The following is a 17,713-nucleotide window of genomic DNA, read 5'->3' as shown; positions in this document are numbered from 1 at the left end:
GTTGGCCTTTATAAATCAGAGCATTGAGTATAGGAGTTGGGATGTAATGTTAAAATTGTACAAGGCATTGGTAAGGCCAAATTTGGAGTATTGTGTACAGTTCTGGTCACCGAATTATAGGAAAGATGTCAATAAAATAGAGAGAGTACAGAGAAGATTTACTAGAATGTTACCTGGGTTTCAGCACCTAAGTTACACAGAAAGATTGAACAAGTTAGGTCTTTATTCTTTGGAGCATAGAAGGTTGAGGGGGGACGATAGAGGTATTTAAACTTATGAGGGGGATAGATAGAGTTGACGTGGATAGGCTTTTTCCATTGAGAATAGTGGAGATTCAAACAAGAGGACATCAGTTGAGAGTTAGGGGGCAAACGTTTAAGGGGAATATGGCGGGTAATATGGCGGGTAATTTCTTTACTCAGAGAGTGGTCGCTGTGTGGAACGAGCTTCCAGTAGAAGTGGTAGAGGCAGGTTCGGTATTGTCATTTAAAGTAAAATTGGATAGGTATATGGACAGGAAAGGAATGGAGGGTTATGGGCTGAGTACGGGTCAGTGGGACTAGGTGAGTGTAAGCATTCAGCACGGACTAGAAGGGCCGAAATGGCCTGTTTCCGTGCTGTAATTGTTATATGTTTATATAGTTATTAGTCCTGCCCCTCCTGCAACCAAGTCTTACTAATAGCAATGATGTCGATATCATCATGTGCCAATCCACGACCTAAACTCATCTGCCTTACCTACAATACTCCTCGTATGGAAATAGATGTACCTGAGAACATTTCTATCACGTACAAACATTTGATATCTGTCTATACAAGCAGTCCTCACATGACCCGTATCCTCCTCCACATCACTATCAGCTCTAACACACTGCACCCTCCACTTACAATCTGGTTTAAAACCCCCTGAGCAGAACTTGCCTAACCTACCGGCAAGGATATTAGTCCCCTCCAGTTCAGGTGCAAACTGTCCAATTCGAACTGGTCGCACCTCTCCTGGAAGAAAGCCCAATTGTCCAGAAACATGAACCCCACCCTCATGCACCATCCCCTCAGCCACGTATTTAGCTGCATTATCTTCCTATTTCTAGCCTCACTAGCACGAGGCATGGGTAGCAATCTACCTGTGAGATCTCCCTTCCCCTTCGACCTTCCTCCTGTGCAATGCCCCTTCCCCGTCCCCCTTCCTCCTGTGGGATGTCCCTTCCCCGTCCCCCTTCCTCCTGTGGGATCTCTCTTCCCCATCCCCCTTCCTCCTGTGGGATCTCACTTCCCCATCCCCCTTCCTCCTGTGGGATCTCTCTTCCCCGTCCCCCTTCCTCCTGTGGGATCTCACTTCCCCATCCCCCCTCCTCCTGTGGGATCTCTCTTCCCTGTCCCCCTTCCACCTGTGGGATCTCCCTTCCCCATCCCCCTTCCTCTTGTGGGATCTCTATTCCCCATCTACCTTTCTTCTGTGGGGCTTCTGTTGTCATACCCCACCCTTCTTGTGGGTCTCCCTTCCACATCTTCCTTCCTCTTCAGGGATCTATCACTTCCCCTTCCCCCTTCCACCTGTGGGATCTCTCTACCACATCCCCCCTCCTGTGGGATCTCTCTTCCCCATCCCCCTTCCTCCTGTGGGATCTCTCTTCCCCATCCCCCTTCCTACTTTCAGATCTCTCGTCCATCCGAACTCCTGTGGGATCTCTCTTCCCCATCTCCCTTCCTCCTATGGGATCCCTCTCCCCCATTCCCCTTCCTCCTGCGGGATCTCTCTCCCCCATCCCCCTTCCTCATGTGGGATCTCTATTCACCATCACCCTTTCTCGTGTGGGGCCTCTGTTCCCATCCCCCACTCTTCTTGTGGGATCTCTCTTCCCCATCCCTTTAGCTCGGGTGCGTCTATTTCACTGTGTCCCATTGACATTTCTGCTTTTCTGTCGGGAACGTTTTGTTTAGCCATCGGGGAATGGGACAGAATATGTGGAGTTTACAGAGTCACACCGACAGACGAAATTACCGACATTCGGTGAATACACTGGAGCTGGTCAGTGAGGGACATTGATAGTGATGGGAACTCCGATCAGTGATTTACTGAAGGGTTTAATGTTTCCTGAAATATCCAAGTGAGAGAAATTCCCCCAGACCCACGGTTTGAATCACTTTGTTCATCAATCTGTCTCTTTGTGTTTAGACTTGGGCGGAATGACCTGGGAGATTCAGGAGTGAAACTGGTGTCTGCGGCTCTGAGGAACCCGGAGTGTAAAATACAGAAACTGGGGTAAGTACCAGACTGTGGGAGATTGTGTTTACAGTCACTGGGTGTCTGACACTGAACATTAATGTGATCAGTAGAAACAATGAAACATAGAAAATCTACAGCACAATACAGGCCCTTCGGCCCACAAAGCTGTGCCGAACATGTTTCTACTTTAGAATTACTTCGGTTTTACCCATAGCCCTCCATGTTTCTAAGCTCCATGTAGCCTTCCTGGAGTTAAAAGATCCGATCGTTTCCGTCTCCACCACCGCCGCCAGCAGCCCATTCCACGCACTCACCACTCTCTGTGTAAAAAAACTTACCCCTGACAACTCCTCTGTACCTACTTCCAAGCACCTTAAAACTATGCCCTCTCATGTTAGCCAGTTCAGCCCTGGGGAAAAGCCTCTGACTATCTACATGATCAATGCCTCTCATTATCATGTACATCTCTACCAAATCACCTCTCATCCTCCGTCACTCCAAGAGAAAAGGCCAAGTTCACTCAACCTATTCTCATAAGGCATGCACCACAATCCAGGCAACATCCTTGTAAATCTCCTCTGCACCCTTTCTATGGTTTCCACGTCCTTCCTATAGTGAGGCGACCAGAATTGAGCACAGTATTCCAAGTAGGATCTGACCAGGGTCCTGTATAGCTGCATATATAACCATATAACAATTACAGCACGGAAACAGGCCATCTTGGCCCTTCTAGTCCGTGCCGAACGCTTACTCTCACCTAGTCCCACTGACCGGCACTCAGCCCATAACCCTCCATTCCTTTCCTGTCCATATACCTATCCAATTTTACTTTAAATGACAATACCCAACCTGCCTCTACCACTTCTACTGGAAGCTCGCTCCACACAGCTACCACTCTCTGAGTAAAGAAATTCCCCCTCATGTTACCCTTAAACTTTTGCCCCCTAACTCTCAAATCATGTCCTTTTGTTTGAATCTCCCCTACTCTCAATGGAAAAAGTCTATCCACGTCAACTCGATCTATCCCCCCTCATAATCTCTCAACTGTTAAACATTACCTCTCGATTCTTAAACTCAATCCCACGACTGATGAAGGCCAATACACTGTACGCCCTTGTAACTACAGAGTCAACCTGCATAGCATCTTTGAGTGTCCTATGTACTTGGACCCCAAGATCCCTCTGATCCTCCACACTGCTAAGAGTCTTACCATTAATACTATATTCTGCCATCATATTTGACCTACCAAAGTAAACTACTTCACACTTATTTGGGTTGAACTCCATCTGCCACTTCTCAGCCCAGTTTTGCATCCTATCAATGTCCCATTGTAAACTCTGACAGCTTTCCACAGTATTCACAACACCCCCAAGCTTTGTGTCATCATCATATTTACTAACCCTACCCTCCACTTCCTCATCCAGGTCATTTATAAAAATCACAAAGACTTGGGGTCCCAGAACAGATCCCTGAGGCACTCCACTGGTCACCAGCCTCCATGCAGAATATGACCCGTCTACAACCACTCTTTGCCTTCTGTGGGCAAGCCAGTTCTGGATCCACAAAGCAATGTCCCCTTGGATCCCATGCCTCCTTACTTTCTCAATAAGTCTTGCATGGTGTACCTTATCAAATGCCTTGCTGAAATCAATATACACTGCATCTTCTTCCTTCCTTCATCAATGTGTTTAGTCACATCCTCAACAAAATCATTCAGACTCGTAAGGCACAAGCTGCCTTTGACAAAGCCATGGTGACTATTCCTAATCATATTTTGCCTCTCCAGATGTTCATAAATCCTACCTCTCAGGATCTTCTCCATCAACTTACCAACCACTGAAGTAAGACCCACTGGTCTATAATTTCCTGGGCTAACCCTACTCCCTTTCTTGAATAAGTGAACGAGATTCGCAACCCTCCAATCCTCCGGAACCTCTCATGTCCTCATTGATGATGCAAAGATCATCGCCAGAGGCTCAGCAATCTCTTCCCTCGCTTCCAACAGTCGCCTGGTGTACACCTTTTCCGGTCGCGGTGACTTATCCAACTTGATGCTTTCCAAAAGCTCCACCACATATTTCTTAATATCTACATTCTCAAGCTTTTCAGTCCACTGCAAGTCATCCCTACAATTGCCTGGATCCTTTTCCGTCATGAATACTGAAGCAAATGGTTCATTAAATATCTCCGGTATTTCCTCCGGTTCAATACGCTCTTTTCCGTTGTCACACTTGATTGGTCCTATTCTGTCACATCTTATCCTCTTGCTCTTCACATACTTGCAGAATGCTTTAGGGTTTTCCTTAATCCTGTCCGCCAAGGCCTTCTCATGGCCCCTTCCAGCTCTCCTGATTTCATTCTTAAGCTCCTTCCTGCTAGCCTTATAATCTTCCAGATTCATATCACTACCTCGTTTTTGAACCTTTTGTAAGCTCTTCTTTTCTTCTTGACTAGATTTACAACAGCCTTTGTACATCACAGATCTTGTCCCCTACCATCCTTTCCATGTCTCATTGGAACGCACCTTCTCAGAACCCCGTGTAAATATCCCTTGAATATTTTCTACATTGCTTCGGTACTATTCTCTGACAACATCTGTTTCCAATTCATGCTTACAAGTTCCAACCTGATAGCCCCATAGTTCCCCTTACTCCAATTAAAGGTTTCCCTAACTTAACTGACCCATACCTCTCTAAAGGTGTGGTAAAAGAGACAAAATTGTGATCACTATCTCCAAAATGCTCTCCCACTGAGAGACCTGACACCTGACCAGGTTCATTTCCCAATAGCAGATCAAGTACAACCTCTCCTCTTGTAGGCTTATCTACATATTGTGTCAGAAAACCTTCCTGAACACACCTAACAAACTCCGCTCCATCTAAACCCCTCACTCTAGGGAGATACCAATCAATATTTGGGAAATTAAAATCTCACACCTCAACAACCCTGTTATTAAAACTCCTTTCCAGAATCTGTCTCCCTATCTGCTCCTCGATGTCCCTGTTACTGTTGGGTGGTCTATACAAAACACCCAGTAGTGTTATTGACCCCTTCCTGTTCCAAACTTCCACCCACAGAGACGCCGTAGACAACCCCTCCACGACATCCTCCTTTTCTGTAGCCATGACACTATCTCTGATCAACAATGCCACGTCCCCACCTCTTTTGCCTCACTCACTGTCCTTTCTGAAACAATTAAATCCTGGCACTCGAAGTAACCATTCCTGCCCCTGCACCATCCTAGTCTCTGTAATGGCCACCACATCATATCTCCGAGAGCTGATCCACGCTCTAAGCTCATCCATTTTATTCATCATACTCCTTGCATTAAAATAGACACATCTCAAACCATCGGACTGAGTGCCTCCCTTCTCCATCACCTGCGTATCCTCCCTTTCACACTGTCTCCAAATTCTCTCTATTTGTGAGCCAACCTCCCTCTCCTCCATCACATCAATTTGGTTCCCTCCCCCCAGCAATTCTAGTTTAAACTCTCCCCAGTAGCCTTAGCAAACCTTCCTGCCAGGATATTGGTCCCCGGGATTCAAGTGCAACCCATCCTTTTTGTACAGGTCACACCTGCTCCAAAAGAGGTCCCAATGATCCAGAAATCTGAATCCCTGCCTCCTGCTCCAGTCCCTCAGTCAATGCGTTTATCCTCCACCTCATCCTAATCTTATTCTCACTGTCACGTGGCACAGGCAGTAATTCCGAGATCACTACCTCTGAGGTCCTGCTTCTCAACTTCCTTCCTAACTCCCTGTAGTCTACTTTCAGGACCTCTTCCCTTTTCCTACCTATGTCACTGGTACCAATATGTACCACGACCTCTGGCTGTTCTCTCTCTCACCGCAGGATATCTTGGACGTGATCAGAAACATCCCAGACCCTGGCACCTATGAGGCAAACTACCATCCGAGTTTCCTTCCTGCCACCACAGAATCATCTGTCTGACCCCCTGACTATAGTCCCCTATCTCTGCTGCCTTTCTCTTCCTTTCCCTGCCCTCCTGAGCCACAGGGCCAGACTCTGTGCCAGAGGCACTGACACTGATGCTCCCCAACCCATAGGCCACCCCCCTCCGGCAGTACTCGAACAGGAGTATTTATTGTCAAGGGGAATAGCCACAGGGGTACTCTCTAGTATCTGCTTATTGCCCTTCCCTCTCCTGACTGTGACCCACTTCCTCAGTCTCCCGTGGCCCCGGTGTGACCACCTGCCTGTAACTCCTCTCTATCACCTCCTCGCTCTCCCTGACCAGACGAAGGTCATCGAGCTGCATCTCCAGTTCCCTAACTCGGTCCCTAAGGAGCTGCAGCTCGACACACCGGGTGCAGATGTTGCCGTCCAGGAGGCTGGGAGTCTCCAGGATCTCCCACATCTGACACCGAGCACAGAAAACCAGCCTCACACACATACTCTCTGTCTGTATTGTAAACAGATAACCTACCTCGCCTCGACCCTTTATCGCCGAAGCCCCGTCGAGCCAAAGCCTTCCTACTCTGTCTCCCGCTCCTCTGACGCTCGCTCTGTAAATCTGTCTTCATTTTAAACTCTTCTCGCTCTTCTCACTGGCCGACTTGCACAGTCGTGCTGAAGAAAAAAAATCAGTAATTGTGTTACTGATAAACACTGGGGATTTGTACCGTCTCCTGTCTCTCTGTGTCCTTCACCCTCACTCTCTCTCATCTCCAGGCTGAACAATGTCGGTCTCACAGATTCTGGTGCCGAGGATCTCGTCTCCGCTCTCAGTACAAACCCATCACTGACGGAGCTGGACCTGAGTGTTAATAAATTGGGAGATTCAGGAGTGAAACTGGTGTCTGCGGCTCTGAGGAACCCGGAGTGTAAAATACAGAAACTGCGGTAAGTACCAGACTGTGGGAGATTGTGTTTACAGTCACTGGGTGTCTGACACTGAACATTAATGTGATCAGTAATTGTGTTACTGATAAACACTGGGGATTTGTACCGTCTCCTGTCTCTCTGTGTCCTTCACCCTCACTCTCTCTCATCTCCAGGCTGAGGGGAGTCTGTCTCACAGATTCTGGTGCCGAGGATCTCGACTCCGCTCTCAGTACAAACCCATCACTGACGGGGCTGGACCTGAGATCAAACTCTCTGACAGACCGATCTGTCCCCGGTCTCCGCCGCCTCATACTGACCCTCCCGAGTCTGGAGCTGATCCGGTGAGTGTTTGTGTTAATGTTCAATGTGATAAAATATCAGCGGATCCGCGGGTTTTCTGGTGATATTTGTCTGTGAGTGTTGTTGTAACATTAACCCCGGTCCCCTGTTACTGACACTGTTGTGTAATCTGTTTATTTCATCTTTATTCTCCCATCTGTTTCAGGCTGTGGGAGAATCAGTTCAGTGAAACCGGGGGGAAGGAACTGAGATCTCTGCAGGAACCCAGACCCGGACTGAGAGTGATCCTGTGAACATCTGAATGTGTCAACATCCCCGCCCGCGGGATGGGGACATTTGGCCGACTCCCCGCCCTCCCCTTTAACTCCCGCCCTTACCTTTAACGGCCGCGCGCCGGGGCTGATTCCCAACGGTTTTAACGGAACCGGCTCGCGTCTCGTGCTGTGCGTCGCTCGCAGCGGTCCCGCAGTGACGTGTTTCCGCCTGTTGTCCAGCGTGGAAGCTTCCGCCGGATGTGCGTGTTGGAGACTCCCACGTGACACCCCGGGGAATTACCCGGACAGGAAGAGCCCGGGGGCCGGGTCTCAGTCTGGGACACCGGTGTCCCGGGGTGGGATTATCCCGGGAGAGAATCCTTTTGCTCCCTTTGCTGAGGATGGTGCATTCGGCAGCCTGGCCGATATAATGATGTTAAATGGACAAATCCCTCGGCAGTGACCCTGGATCTGCAGCGATCCCGGACACGGCCCTGAAGTGTGATTTTATAATCATCGGTTCCCCGATGCAGAGTGAGGGTGAGAAACGGGACTGGTTATTCAACCGGTCACTCGTTGTCGCCGGTCAGTTAATTGTGTGTGACTGTGAGAGAGTCGATTTACATTTGTCATGATGATATCAATAAACCGCTGTAACTTAGTGTCTTGGTGTCTGACTTTGGTCTCATTATAGGAGAATCAGTGACATGGGGTTACTGCTGCCCCCAGCACCCGATGAACTGAAATGGTAGGGCACTGAGGAATGCAGTAGAACAGAGTGATCTCGGAATAATGGTGCATAGTTCCCTGAAGGTGGAATCTCATGTGAATAGGGTGCTGAAGAAACCTTTTGGTATGCTGGCCTTTATAAATCAGAGCATTCAGTCGAGGAGTTGGGATGTAATGTTACAATTGGAAAAGGCATTGATCAGGCCGAATTTGGAGTATTGTGTACAGTTCTGGTCACCGAATTATAGGAAAGATGTCACAAAACAGAGAGAGTACAGAGAAGATTAACTAGAATGTTACCTGGGTTTCAACACCTAAGTTACAGGGAAAGGTTGAACAAGTTAGGTCTTTATTCTTCGGAGCGTAGAAGGTTGAGGGGGGGGGGGCTTAATAGAGGTATTTAAAATTATGAGGGGGATAGATAGAGTTGACGTAGAAAAGATTTTTCCATTGAAAGTAGGGGAGATTCAAACAAGAGAACATGAGTTGAGAGTCAGGGGGCAAAAGTTTAGGGGTAACACGAGGGAGAACTTCTTTACTCAGAGAGTGGTAGCTGTATGGAACGAGCTTCCAGTAGAAGTGGCAGAGTCGGGTTTAATTTTGTCATTTAAAAAAAAATTGGATAGGTATATGGACAGGAGAGGAATGGATGGTTATGGGGTGAGTGCAGGTCAGTGGGACATGGTAGAGAGTGAGTGTTTAGCACGGAAGAGAAGGGCCAAGATGGCCTGTCCCATCACACACACCCGGGTTCAGACACAGACTGAATGTCCCTCCACACTGTCCCATCACACACTCCCGGGGTCAGACACAGAGTGAATCTCCCTCCACACTGTCCCATCACACACTCCCGGGGACAGACACAGAGTGAATCTCCCTCCACACCGTCCCATCACACAATCCCGGGGTCAGACACAGAGTGAATCTCCCTCAACACTGTCCCATCACACACTCCCAGGGTGAGACACAGAGTGAATCTCCCTCTGCATTGTACCAGCACACACTCCTGGGGTCAGACATAGAATGAAGCTCCCTCCACACCGTCCATCAGACACTCCCCCGGCACAGTCACAGAGTGAAGCTACCCCCACATCGTCCCATCACACACACCCGGGTTCAGACACAGACTGAATGTCCCTCCACACTGTCCCATCACACACTCCCAGGGTGAGACACAGAGTGAATCTCCATCTGCATCGTACCATCACATACTCCTGGTGTCGGACTCAGAGTGAAGCTCCCTCAAAACCATCCCATCACAAACTCCCGGGGAAGACTCAGAGTGAATTTCCCTCCACACCGTCCCATCACACACTCCTGGGGTCAGCCACAGAGTGAATCTCCCTCCACACCGTCCCATCACACACTTCCGGGGTCAGACACAGAGTGAATCTCCCTCCACACCGTCCCATCACACATTTCCGGGGTCAGACACAGAGTGAATCTCCCTCCACACCGTCCCATCACACACTCCCGGGGTCAGACACAGAGTGAATCTCCCACCACACCGTCCCATCACACACTCCCGGGGACAGAAACAGAGACAATCTCCCTCCACACCGTCCCATCACACACACGCGGGATCAGACACAGAGTGAATCTCCCTCCACACCGTCCCATCACACTCTTCCGGTGTCAGACAAAGAGTGAATCTCCCTCCACACCGTCCCATCACACACTCGCGGGATCAGACACAGAGTGAATCTCCCTCCACACCGTCCCGTCACACACACACCCGGGGTCAGACACAGAGTGAATCTCCCTCCACACCGTCACGTCACACACACTCCCGGGGTCAGACACAGAGTGAATCTCCCTCAACACCGTCCCATCACACACTCCCGGGGTCAGACACAGAGACAATCTCCCTCCGCACCGTCCCATCACACTCTCCCGGGGTCAGACTCAGAGTGAATCCCCCTCCAGACCGTCACGTCACACACACTCCCGGGGTCAGACACAGAGTGAATCTCCCTCCGCACAGTCACGTCACACACACTCCCGGGGTCAGACACAGAGTGAATCTCCCTCCACACCGTCCCATCACACACTCCCGGGGTTAGACACAGAATGATTCTCCCTCCGCACCGTCCCATCACACACTCCCGGGGTCAGACACAGGGTGAAGCTCCCTCAGCACCGTCCCATCACACACTCCCGGGGTCAGACACAGAGTGAAGCTCCCTCAGCACCGTCCCATGACACACTCCCGGGGTCAGACAGAAAGTGAATCTCCCTCCGCACCGTCCCATCACACACTCCCGGGGTCAGACACAGAGTGAATCTCCCTCCGCACCGTCCCATCACACACTCCCCGGGTCAGACACAGAGTGAATCTACCTCCACACCGTCGGATCACACACTCCCCGGTCATGCACAGATTGAATCTCCGTCCGCACCGTCCCATCACACTCTCCCGGGGTCAGACACACAGTGAATCTCCCACGGCACCGTCCCATCACACTCTCCCGGGGTCAGACTCAGAGTGAATCTCCCTCCACACCGTCACGTCACACACACTCCCGGGGTCAGACACAGAGTGAATCTCCCTCGACACTGTCCCATCACACACTCCCGGGGTCAGACACAGTGTGAATCTCCCTCCACATCGTCCCATCACACACCCCCGGGGTCAGACACAGAGACAATCTCCCTCCACACCGTCCCATCACACACTCCCGGGGTCAGACACAGAGTGAATCTCCCTCCACACCGTCCCATCACACACTCCCGGGGTCAGACACAGAGTGAATCTCCCTCCGCACCGTCCCATCACACACTCCCGGTGTCAGACACAGGGTGAAGCTCCCTCCGCACCGTCCCATCACACACACTCCTGGGGTCAGACACAGAGTGAATCTCCCTCAACACCGTCCCATCACACACTCCCAGGGTGAGACACAGAGTGAATCTCCCTCTGCATTGTACCAGCACACACTCCTGGGGTCAGACATAGAATGAAGCTCCCTCCACACCGTCCATCAGACACTCCCCCGGCACAGTCACAGAGTGAAGCTACCCCCACATCGTCCCATCACACACACCCGGGTTCAGACTGTTGGGCTTTAAATTCTGCCCTGTGTTCGTTTAGGAAGAGAGACAACCAACACCGGAATATTACAAAACTTGGCTTTAATGCAGAAGCGTAACTGGCACAGCGAGGTGACAAGACCCCGCTGGGAAGGCGCGTTCTCCCCTCCCCTTACATTCTTTTCTTATTTATACCCCTTTTTCCCTTAGCCCAACCCCCGCTACACATATCTGATAATGCTGAACTTTGTTATACATATTTGGTAATATTGGACACTTTTGCCCTTCTAATTGGTCTGATATCAATTTTTTCACGAATTCCCAGTTTTTACTGAATCACGTGACACTTGCAGTTTAGAGACAAAGGATCCCTTGTTTCGCTCCCTCCCTTGTATTTCTGTCTGCTAATATCACGCTGACCTGAACTGGCAGTCGCAAATTAACCCTAACATTCCCTCCCTTGGCCTCCCCGAGGCCACATCCCTTACAAGCTTTTCCGCGGCTGTCGGGACCAGGCAGGGAGGCGTGCGTCCCCCCGGCACTCTTTGGTATGCCCTCCCTTTTTGCATTTCCTGATTTGTCCGACCTAGGGTCACAAAGTATGGGTAGGGGTTCCCTAAGCATCAGCAATTTTTACAAGTAGCACGCAACATTTCTGAAAACTTATTCAAGAACAAATTCACAATCCCCCCTTTGCCATGGTCCATTCCAGTCCGTGTCCTCCCATAGCGCGTCCGCTTTCAGGGAGGACCGTGTCCTCTCCCTCCACCGCGAACACCGGCGTTTGGTACGCCGGTGGAGGTCCATCCTTTCCAGTCAAAGCTCGATCTATAGTCCGGACGACTAGGGTCCTGATACAGGGTATGCAACAACAACCACACGTGATAAAAATAGCAATTGAAATAGACAGTCCTAACGCCAACTGTCCCAGGAACGCTCCCCACTTACCAAAGGTCTTATTCAGCCAATCTACCACTGGGTTGTTTACCCCGGACTGCTCTTTCAGCTCGATGGCCAACGCCCGGAGTTCTATCAGGCTCCTGGTCAGCTTTCCGTCTGGTCCACCCCGTTCCCCACCAAACATCATCCCAGGAGGCACACCACTGCCCTCCCGCCGTTTATCATTAAGTAGTTGCCGAGCAACAGAGGCACACTTTTCTGCCTCAACAATAGCTTCCCGCAACTGTTTCAATAAATCATTTTCTGGAAATTTTCCTTCTCTGCTTCCTTTAACAATGATTTGAAATCAGAGATACTTTTCTTTTCATTATCTTTAGCTTCCAGACAAGCACAGTTATCAATTTTACCATATTTCTAAAAACTCTCATATACTCTGTTACTCAACACACAAATGTCTGAGTTTCGGTAACTTAAAGTTGAAGTGCTCCATGGCTCCCCAGTGCACGGAGAAAATCAAATGTGGGACAGTCTCCTTTCAAAACCTTTCCTTCGCGTGGGAGATTTCTCCTCTTAACAACCAGTCTAAGGTAGGCGCCGTCAGTATCTCTGTGCACTGTGGTGTACCTGGCAACACTTTTATCCTCCTCACTCCTGAGACTTTTATGCCCCTCTGGGCGGCGGGTACCCTCACTCAGAAGACTTTTATGCCCCTCGTGGGCGGCGGAGGATTCTTCTACAAACAAACAAGACAAAGTTAGTACTTACCAAAACAAGACAAAGTTAGTACTTACCAGTCACGATTCTGCACCGGGAATAATCTTTCCCGAGGTAATTTGGGGTTGGTGAGGATCCGTCGGCAGACAAGATCTAACTCAGTAATTTAACTATCTAGTGGAAGTCTTTGATATAACAGGCACTTCCTGACCTTAGTCGGGGTGCGGCCGCAAGTTGTCTGCTGTCGGATCCGCCAGCCTGTTGTCTCTTCCCTCCCCACGTCGGGGTCACCAATTGTTATGCTTTAAATTCTGCCCTGTGTTCGTTTAGGAAGAGAGACAACCAACACCGGAATATTACAAAACTTGGCTTTAATGCAGAAGCGTAACTGGCACAGCGAGGTGACAAGACCCCGCTGGGAAGGCGCGTTCTCCCCTCCCCTTACATTCTTTTCTTATTTATACCCCTTTCCCTTAGCCCAACCCTCGCTACACATATTTGGTAATGCTGGACACTTGTGTCCTTGGTCCGATGCCATTTCTTCACGAGTTCCCTGTTTTACTGAATCATGTGACACTAGCAGTTTAGAGACAAAGGATCCCTTGTTTCGCTCCCTCCCTTGTATTTCTGTCTGCTAATATCACGCTGACCTGAACTGGCAGTCGCAAATTAACCCTAACAATAGATAGATACTTTATTCATCCCCATGGGGAATTCAACTTTTTTCCAATGTCCCATACACTTGTTGTAGCAAAACTAATTACATACAATACTTAACTCAGTAAAAATATGATATGCATCTAAATCACTATCTCAAAAAGCATTAATAATAGCTTTTAAAAAGTTCTTAAGTCCTGGCGGTAGAATTGTAAAGCCTAATGGCATTGGGGAGAATTGACCTCTTCATCCTGTCTGAGGAGCATTGCATCGATAGTAACCTGTCGCTGAAACTGCTTCTCTGTCTCTGGATGGTGCTATGTAGAGGATGTTCAGAGTTATCCATAATTGACCGTAGCCTACTCAGCGCCCTTCGCTCAGCTACCGATGTTAAACTCTCCAGTACTTTGCCCACGACAGAGCCCGCCTTCCTTACCAGCTTATTAAGACGTGAGGCGTCCCTCTTCTTAATGCTTCCTCCCCAACACGCCACCACAAAGAAGAGGGCGCTCTCCACAACTGACCTATAGAACATCTTCAGCATCTCACTACAGACATTGAATGACGGTTCGGTTCGAGGGATTGAGTCGAGTAGTGATGGAGTGAGAGAGACGGAGAGTATTGAGTCTTCAGGTAAGCTGACGCCGTCGATAGTCCCGTCGACCTCTGAAATCCTTTGGAAGTCACCGACTGTGACCACTACAAACGGGACCGTTCTTCTGTGGTGGAGTTATTAACCCAGGCGAGGGATGGGCACACGAATAACTCCCCACCAGTCACAGCCTTTTCACACTGCGAGAGCCACTGATCGATGCTCCTGATCGATCTTCCAAAGTCCACTTTTTTCTGTGGACACAACAAAGCTTATTCAGTGTCCAAAACCATGTGTCTGGTGGTCTATCAGCGGACCTCCTACTTATCTCTCCGTGCTGAGCCCCAGCTGTCCATCAAACAGTTCCTCCCTTCTCTCTCTGTAAGAACACAGAAGCTGACAGTGTCCTTGTAAAAATGTAAACAAGCTTGCAGAGAAACCATAACTCTCTCTCTCTCTCTCTCTCTCTCTCTCTCTCTCTCTCTCTCTCTCTCTCTCTCTCTCTCTCTCTCTCTCTCTCTCTCTCTCTCTCTCTCTCTCTCTCTCTCTCTCTCTCTCTCTCTCTCTCTCTCTCTCTCTCTCTCTCTCTCTCTCTCTCTCCCTCCCCCCCCCACCTCTCCCTCTCTCCAACAAGGTGTTCGGTGTTGAACAACAACTCCTTCTCTCTTTTCAAAAACACAGTTCATAGGGGTAATTCAGGACCCCGTCACAATACTAATAAAGATAGTGGTTTTGACATCGAAACCAGACTCCATTAGTGATCTATTGCTGCTGGTACGTAACAATTGCAACAACCCAGCTGTCTGAGGCACAGTCCTTTAAAATTGGTGAAAATGACCCAAAACGTTGAAAAGAGCGGGGAAGAAGGAGTTTAACCATCTTCGTCCGGAGCCCTGAAGAACGTCACAACCACAGTGAGCTCATCGTCTTATTCAGCCCGGAGAAAATCATGCAGGAAATTCATGCAGGTGTATAAGATGATGAGAGGCATTGGTCGTGTGGATAGTCAGAGGCTTTTTCCCAGGGCTGAAACGGCTAACACGAGGGGGAATAGGTTTAAGCTGCTTGGAAGTAGGTACAGAGGAGATGTCAGAGCCAAGTTTTTTAAGCAAAGAGTAGTGTTTGTGTGGAATGCACAGCCAGCGACGGTGGTAGAGGCGGATACAATAGGGTCTTTTAAGAGACTCTTAGATAGGTACATGGAGCTTAGGAAAATAGAGGGCTATGCGGCAGGGTAAAGCAGTTACTAGAGTAAGTTACATGATTGGCACAACACTGTGGACCAAAGCGTCTGTAATGTGTTGTAGATTTCTATGATTCTATGAAATTCAAGGGAGATCTGTTATGAGTGATGAACAGATCTGATGGACAATGGGGTGAAGAGTTAACCATCCTCCCCCCCCCCGAGAAACACGAACTTTTACTGTTGCTATGCTGACCATGAGAAAGAGACGAAAAACAGGCAAGAGCATTCGCTACAGATAAGAGAGAGGAGAGAGACTGTTGATTTACTGTATTATGACTTCTGCAAGGGTTATTTATCTTCTACTATTTTGCTCATAAACATTCCTCAGTGGACTGAAGGAGTGGCCTGATTTGATGGACACAGTCATTCAGGATTGATGGATAGCTGAGTCCCCGTGAGTAGGGATAAAAGACAGGTCTGGAGAGGCACCCTTCAGACACGCCAGTGGACACTGATTGTGTGCCGGGACCCACAAGAAAGGTGGGGGGCTTCGAAGACCGAACCAGAAAGTCGGTCATTAAGGCTATCAGTGTAAAAGCAGGGCCGGAGGTGGTTTGTGTGCGTGTCCACTCATGCCAGAGTGATGAATCCACCCCAGAAGAACGGTCCGGCTGAAGGACAGAGGGGTCATAACTGACTGACCACAACGGTACGACGGATTAAGAAAGCAAAGGAAGGTTTGGCTGCTGTAGCTGTTACATCTCGCTCGCTCTCTCTCTCTCTCTCTCTTTCTCTCCAATGATTATTGTAATCATTACAATAATCAATACAACAACCATAACTACATCAGCACTCATGAACTGAACTGAACTTTATACTTTTCTATGACAATTCATTTACCCCTAGACATCGATAGAGCTTGTTTATTATTGCTTATTATTATTCCTACACTTTTAGGTTTATTACTGCTGACTTGTTTTATATGTATATTTGCATTATTGATATGGTTTTGCTTATTTTTATTAATAAACACCTTTAATTTGGTACCACCAGACTCCAACGGATTCTTCTTTCTCTGCTGTTTAAACACCCAGTTACGGGATACGTAACAAATCTCCTATCCCATAGAGTGGTGACTAGTTGCAACCTGTCATCTCAGGGAGAGCAAGAGGGGAACGGCACGGATATATTTTCATATACTGATATGGAACAGAAACATGGGCAGGGACAAGATGGGCCGAGTGACCACTCCAGTGACACACGGAATTTGATACAGACTGATTTATCTTTCACAGATCCACAATATTAAACACCAGTCTAGTTTAAGGCTAACATCAGCAGAACAGACTCCTCCAATGCTCAGTGACCAGGGTTCAGTCCTGGGGGCGATGAGCAGCCGCAAGAACTGCAGAATCTGACAGTAACAGTCCCTCATGAACCTGCAGCTGCCTTCAGTCACCGTGATGGTTAAACATTTAACACGGAGCTGATTTGAACTTCCTCCCTGATGTGAAGTTGCTGGTGTTGCAGCAGCTGGGATGATTGAGTAAAACTCTTTGCTCACTCCGGACAGAAATGTGGCCTCTATTTATTGTGAACGCACCGGAGCATCACAAGGTGGGTTAACTGAATGAGTCTCTTCGCACACACGGAGCAGGTGAACGGCCGCTTCCCAGTGCGAAGCTGTTGGTGTATCTGCGATATCCGACCGAATCCTACCAAAATGAGAGCCAGTGAATGACGTCACAGTGCTATCAACGTCATGGCGATGAATCCAATCATGTCACGGACATGGACACGTGCTCGCGCTCTCCTTGTAGCGAGTGGGGCGCTGTCTTCTCCAGCATCTCCGCCTCCACATTCAAGGATCGGCGGCATTCAAGCCCTGGTGAACTGACAAATACAGCAGACTAACGTGCTGTTGTGTTTGTGATTCCCATAGACAAATCCTTTGCCTTTTCTACACTGTTAAAAGCTTACAAAGCACGTCGGTGGGTAAAGGACAACATTTCAACTCAAATAACTTCAGTCTCCATGGTGCCTTCTGATAAAAAAAAACATTTTCACAGTTCAAAACAAGTTGGAGGAACAAGACTTCATCTTCTAACTGGCCACAGTTCCGGCATCAGGCACAATATCAAACTCTCTGCTTCCCACTTTGTATCAAAATGGATCACTCCTCCCCTTTATCAGTCTGTGACTTGGCTCAGTTTGTCTGTCTCCTTCGCATTCTGAGCATGCGCCACACACCGACTGAGATCACATTTTATTTACAC

General features: G+C 48.8%; 1 protein-coding gene across 1 annotated transcript in view; it reads left to right on the top strand.

Moving 5' to 3' along the window:
• The window catches only part of LOC140720903 (NACHT, LRR and PYD domains-containing protein 3-like), a 64,635-nt gene extending 56,254 nt beyond the window's left edge, over window positions 1–8,381 (top strand). Inside the window, exons 7-8 of the mRNA XM_073035747.1 lie at window positions 2,177–2,263; window positions 8,324–8,381. Coding sequence (XP_072891848.1) covers window positions 2,177–2,263; window positions 8,324–8,381 — 145 coding nt within the window. The remainder of the gene's footprint in view (window positions 1–2,176; window positions 2,264–8,323) is intronic.
• The last annotated feature ends 9,332 nt before the right edge of the window (window positions 8,382–17,713 follow it).

This window comes from Hemitrygon akajei, unplaced genomic scaffold (genome assembly GCF_048418815.1).
Source record: "Hemitrygon akajei unplaced genomic scaffold, sHemAka1.3 Scf000048, whole genome shotgun sequence".
Taxonomy (NCBI): domain Eukaryota; kingdom Metazoa; phylum Chordata; class Chondrichthyes; order Myliobatiformes; family Dasyatidae; genus Hemitrygon; species Hemitrygon akajei.
This window is presented reverse-complemented; position numbering and strand designations above follow the sequence as displayed.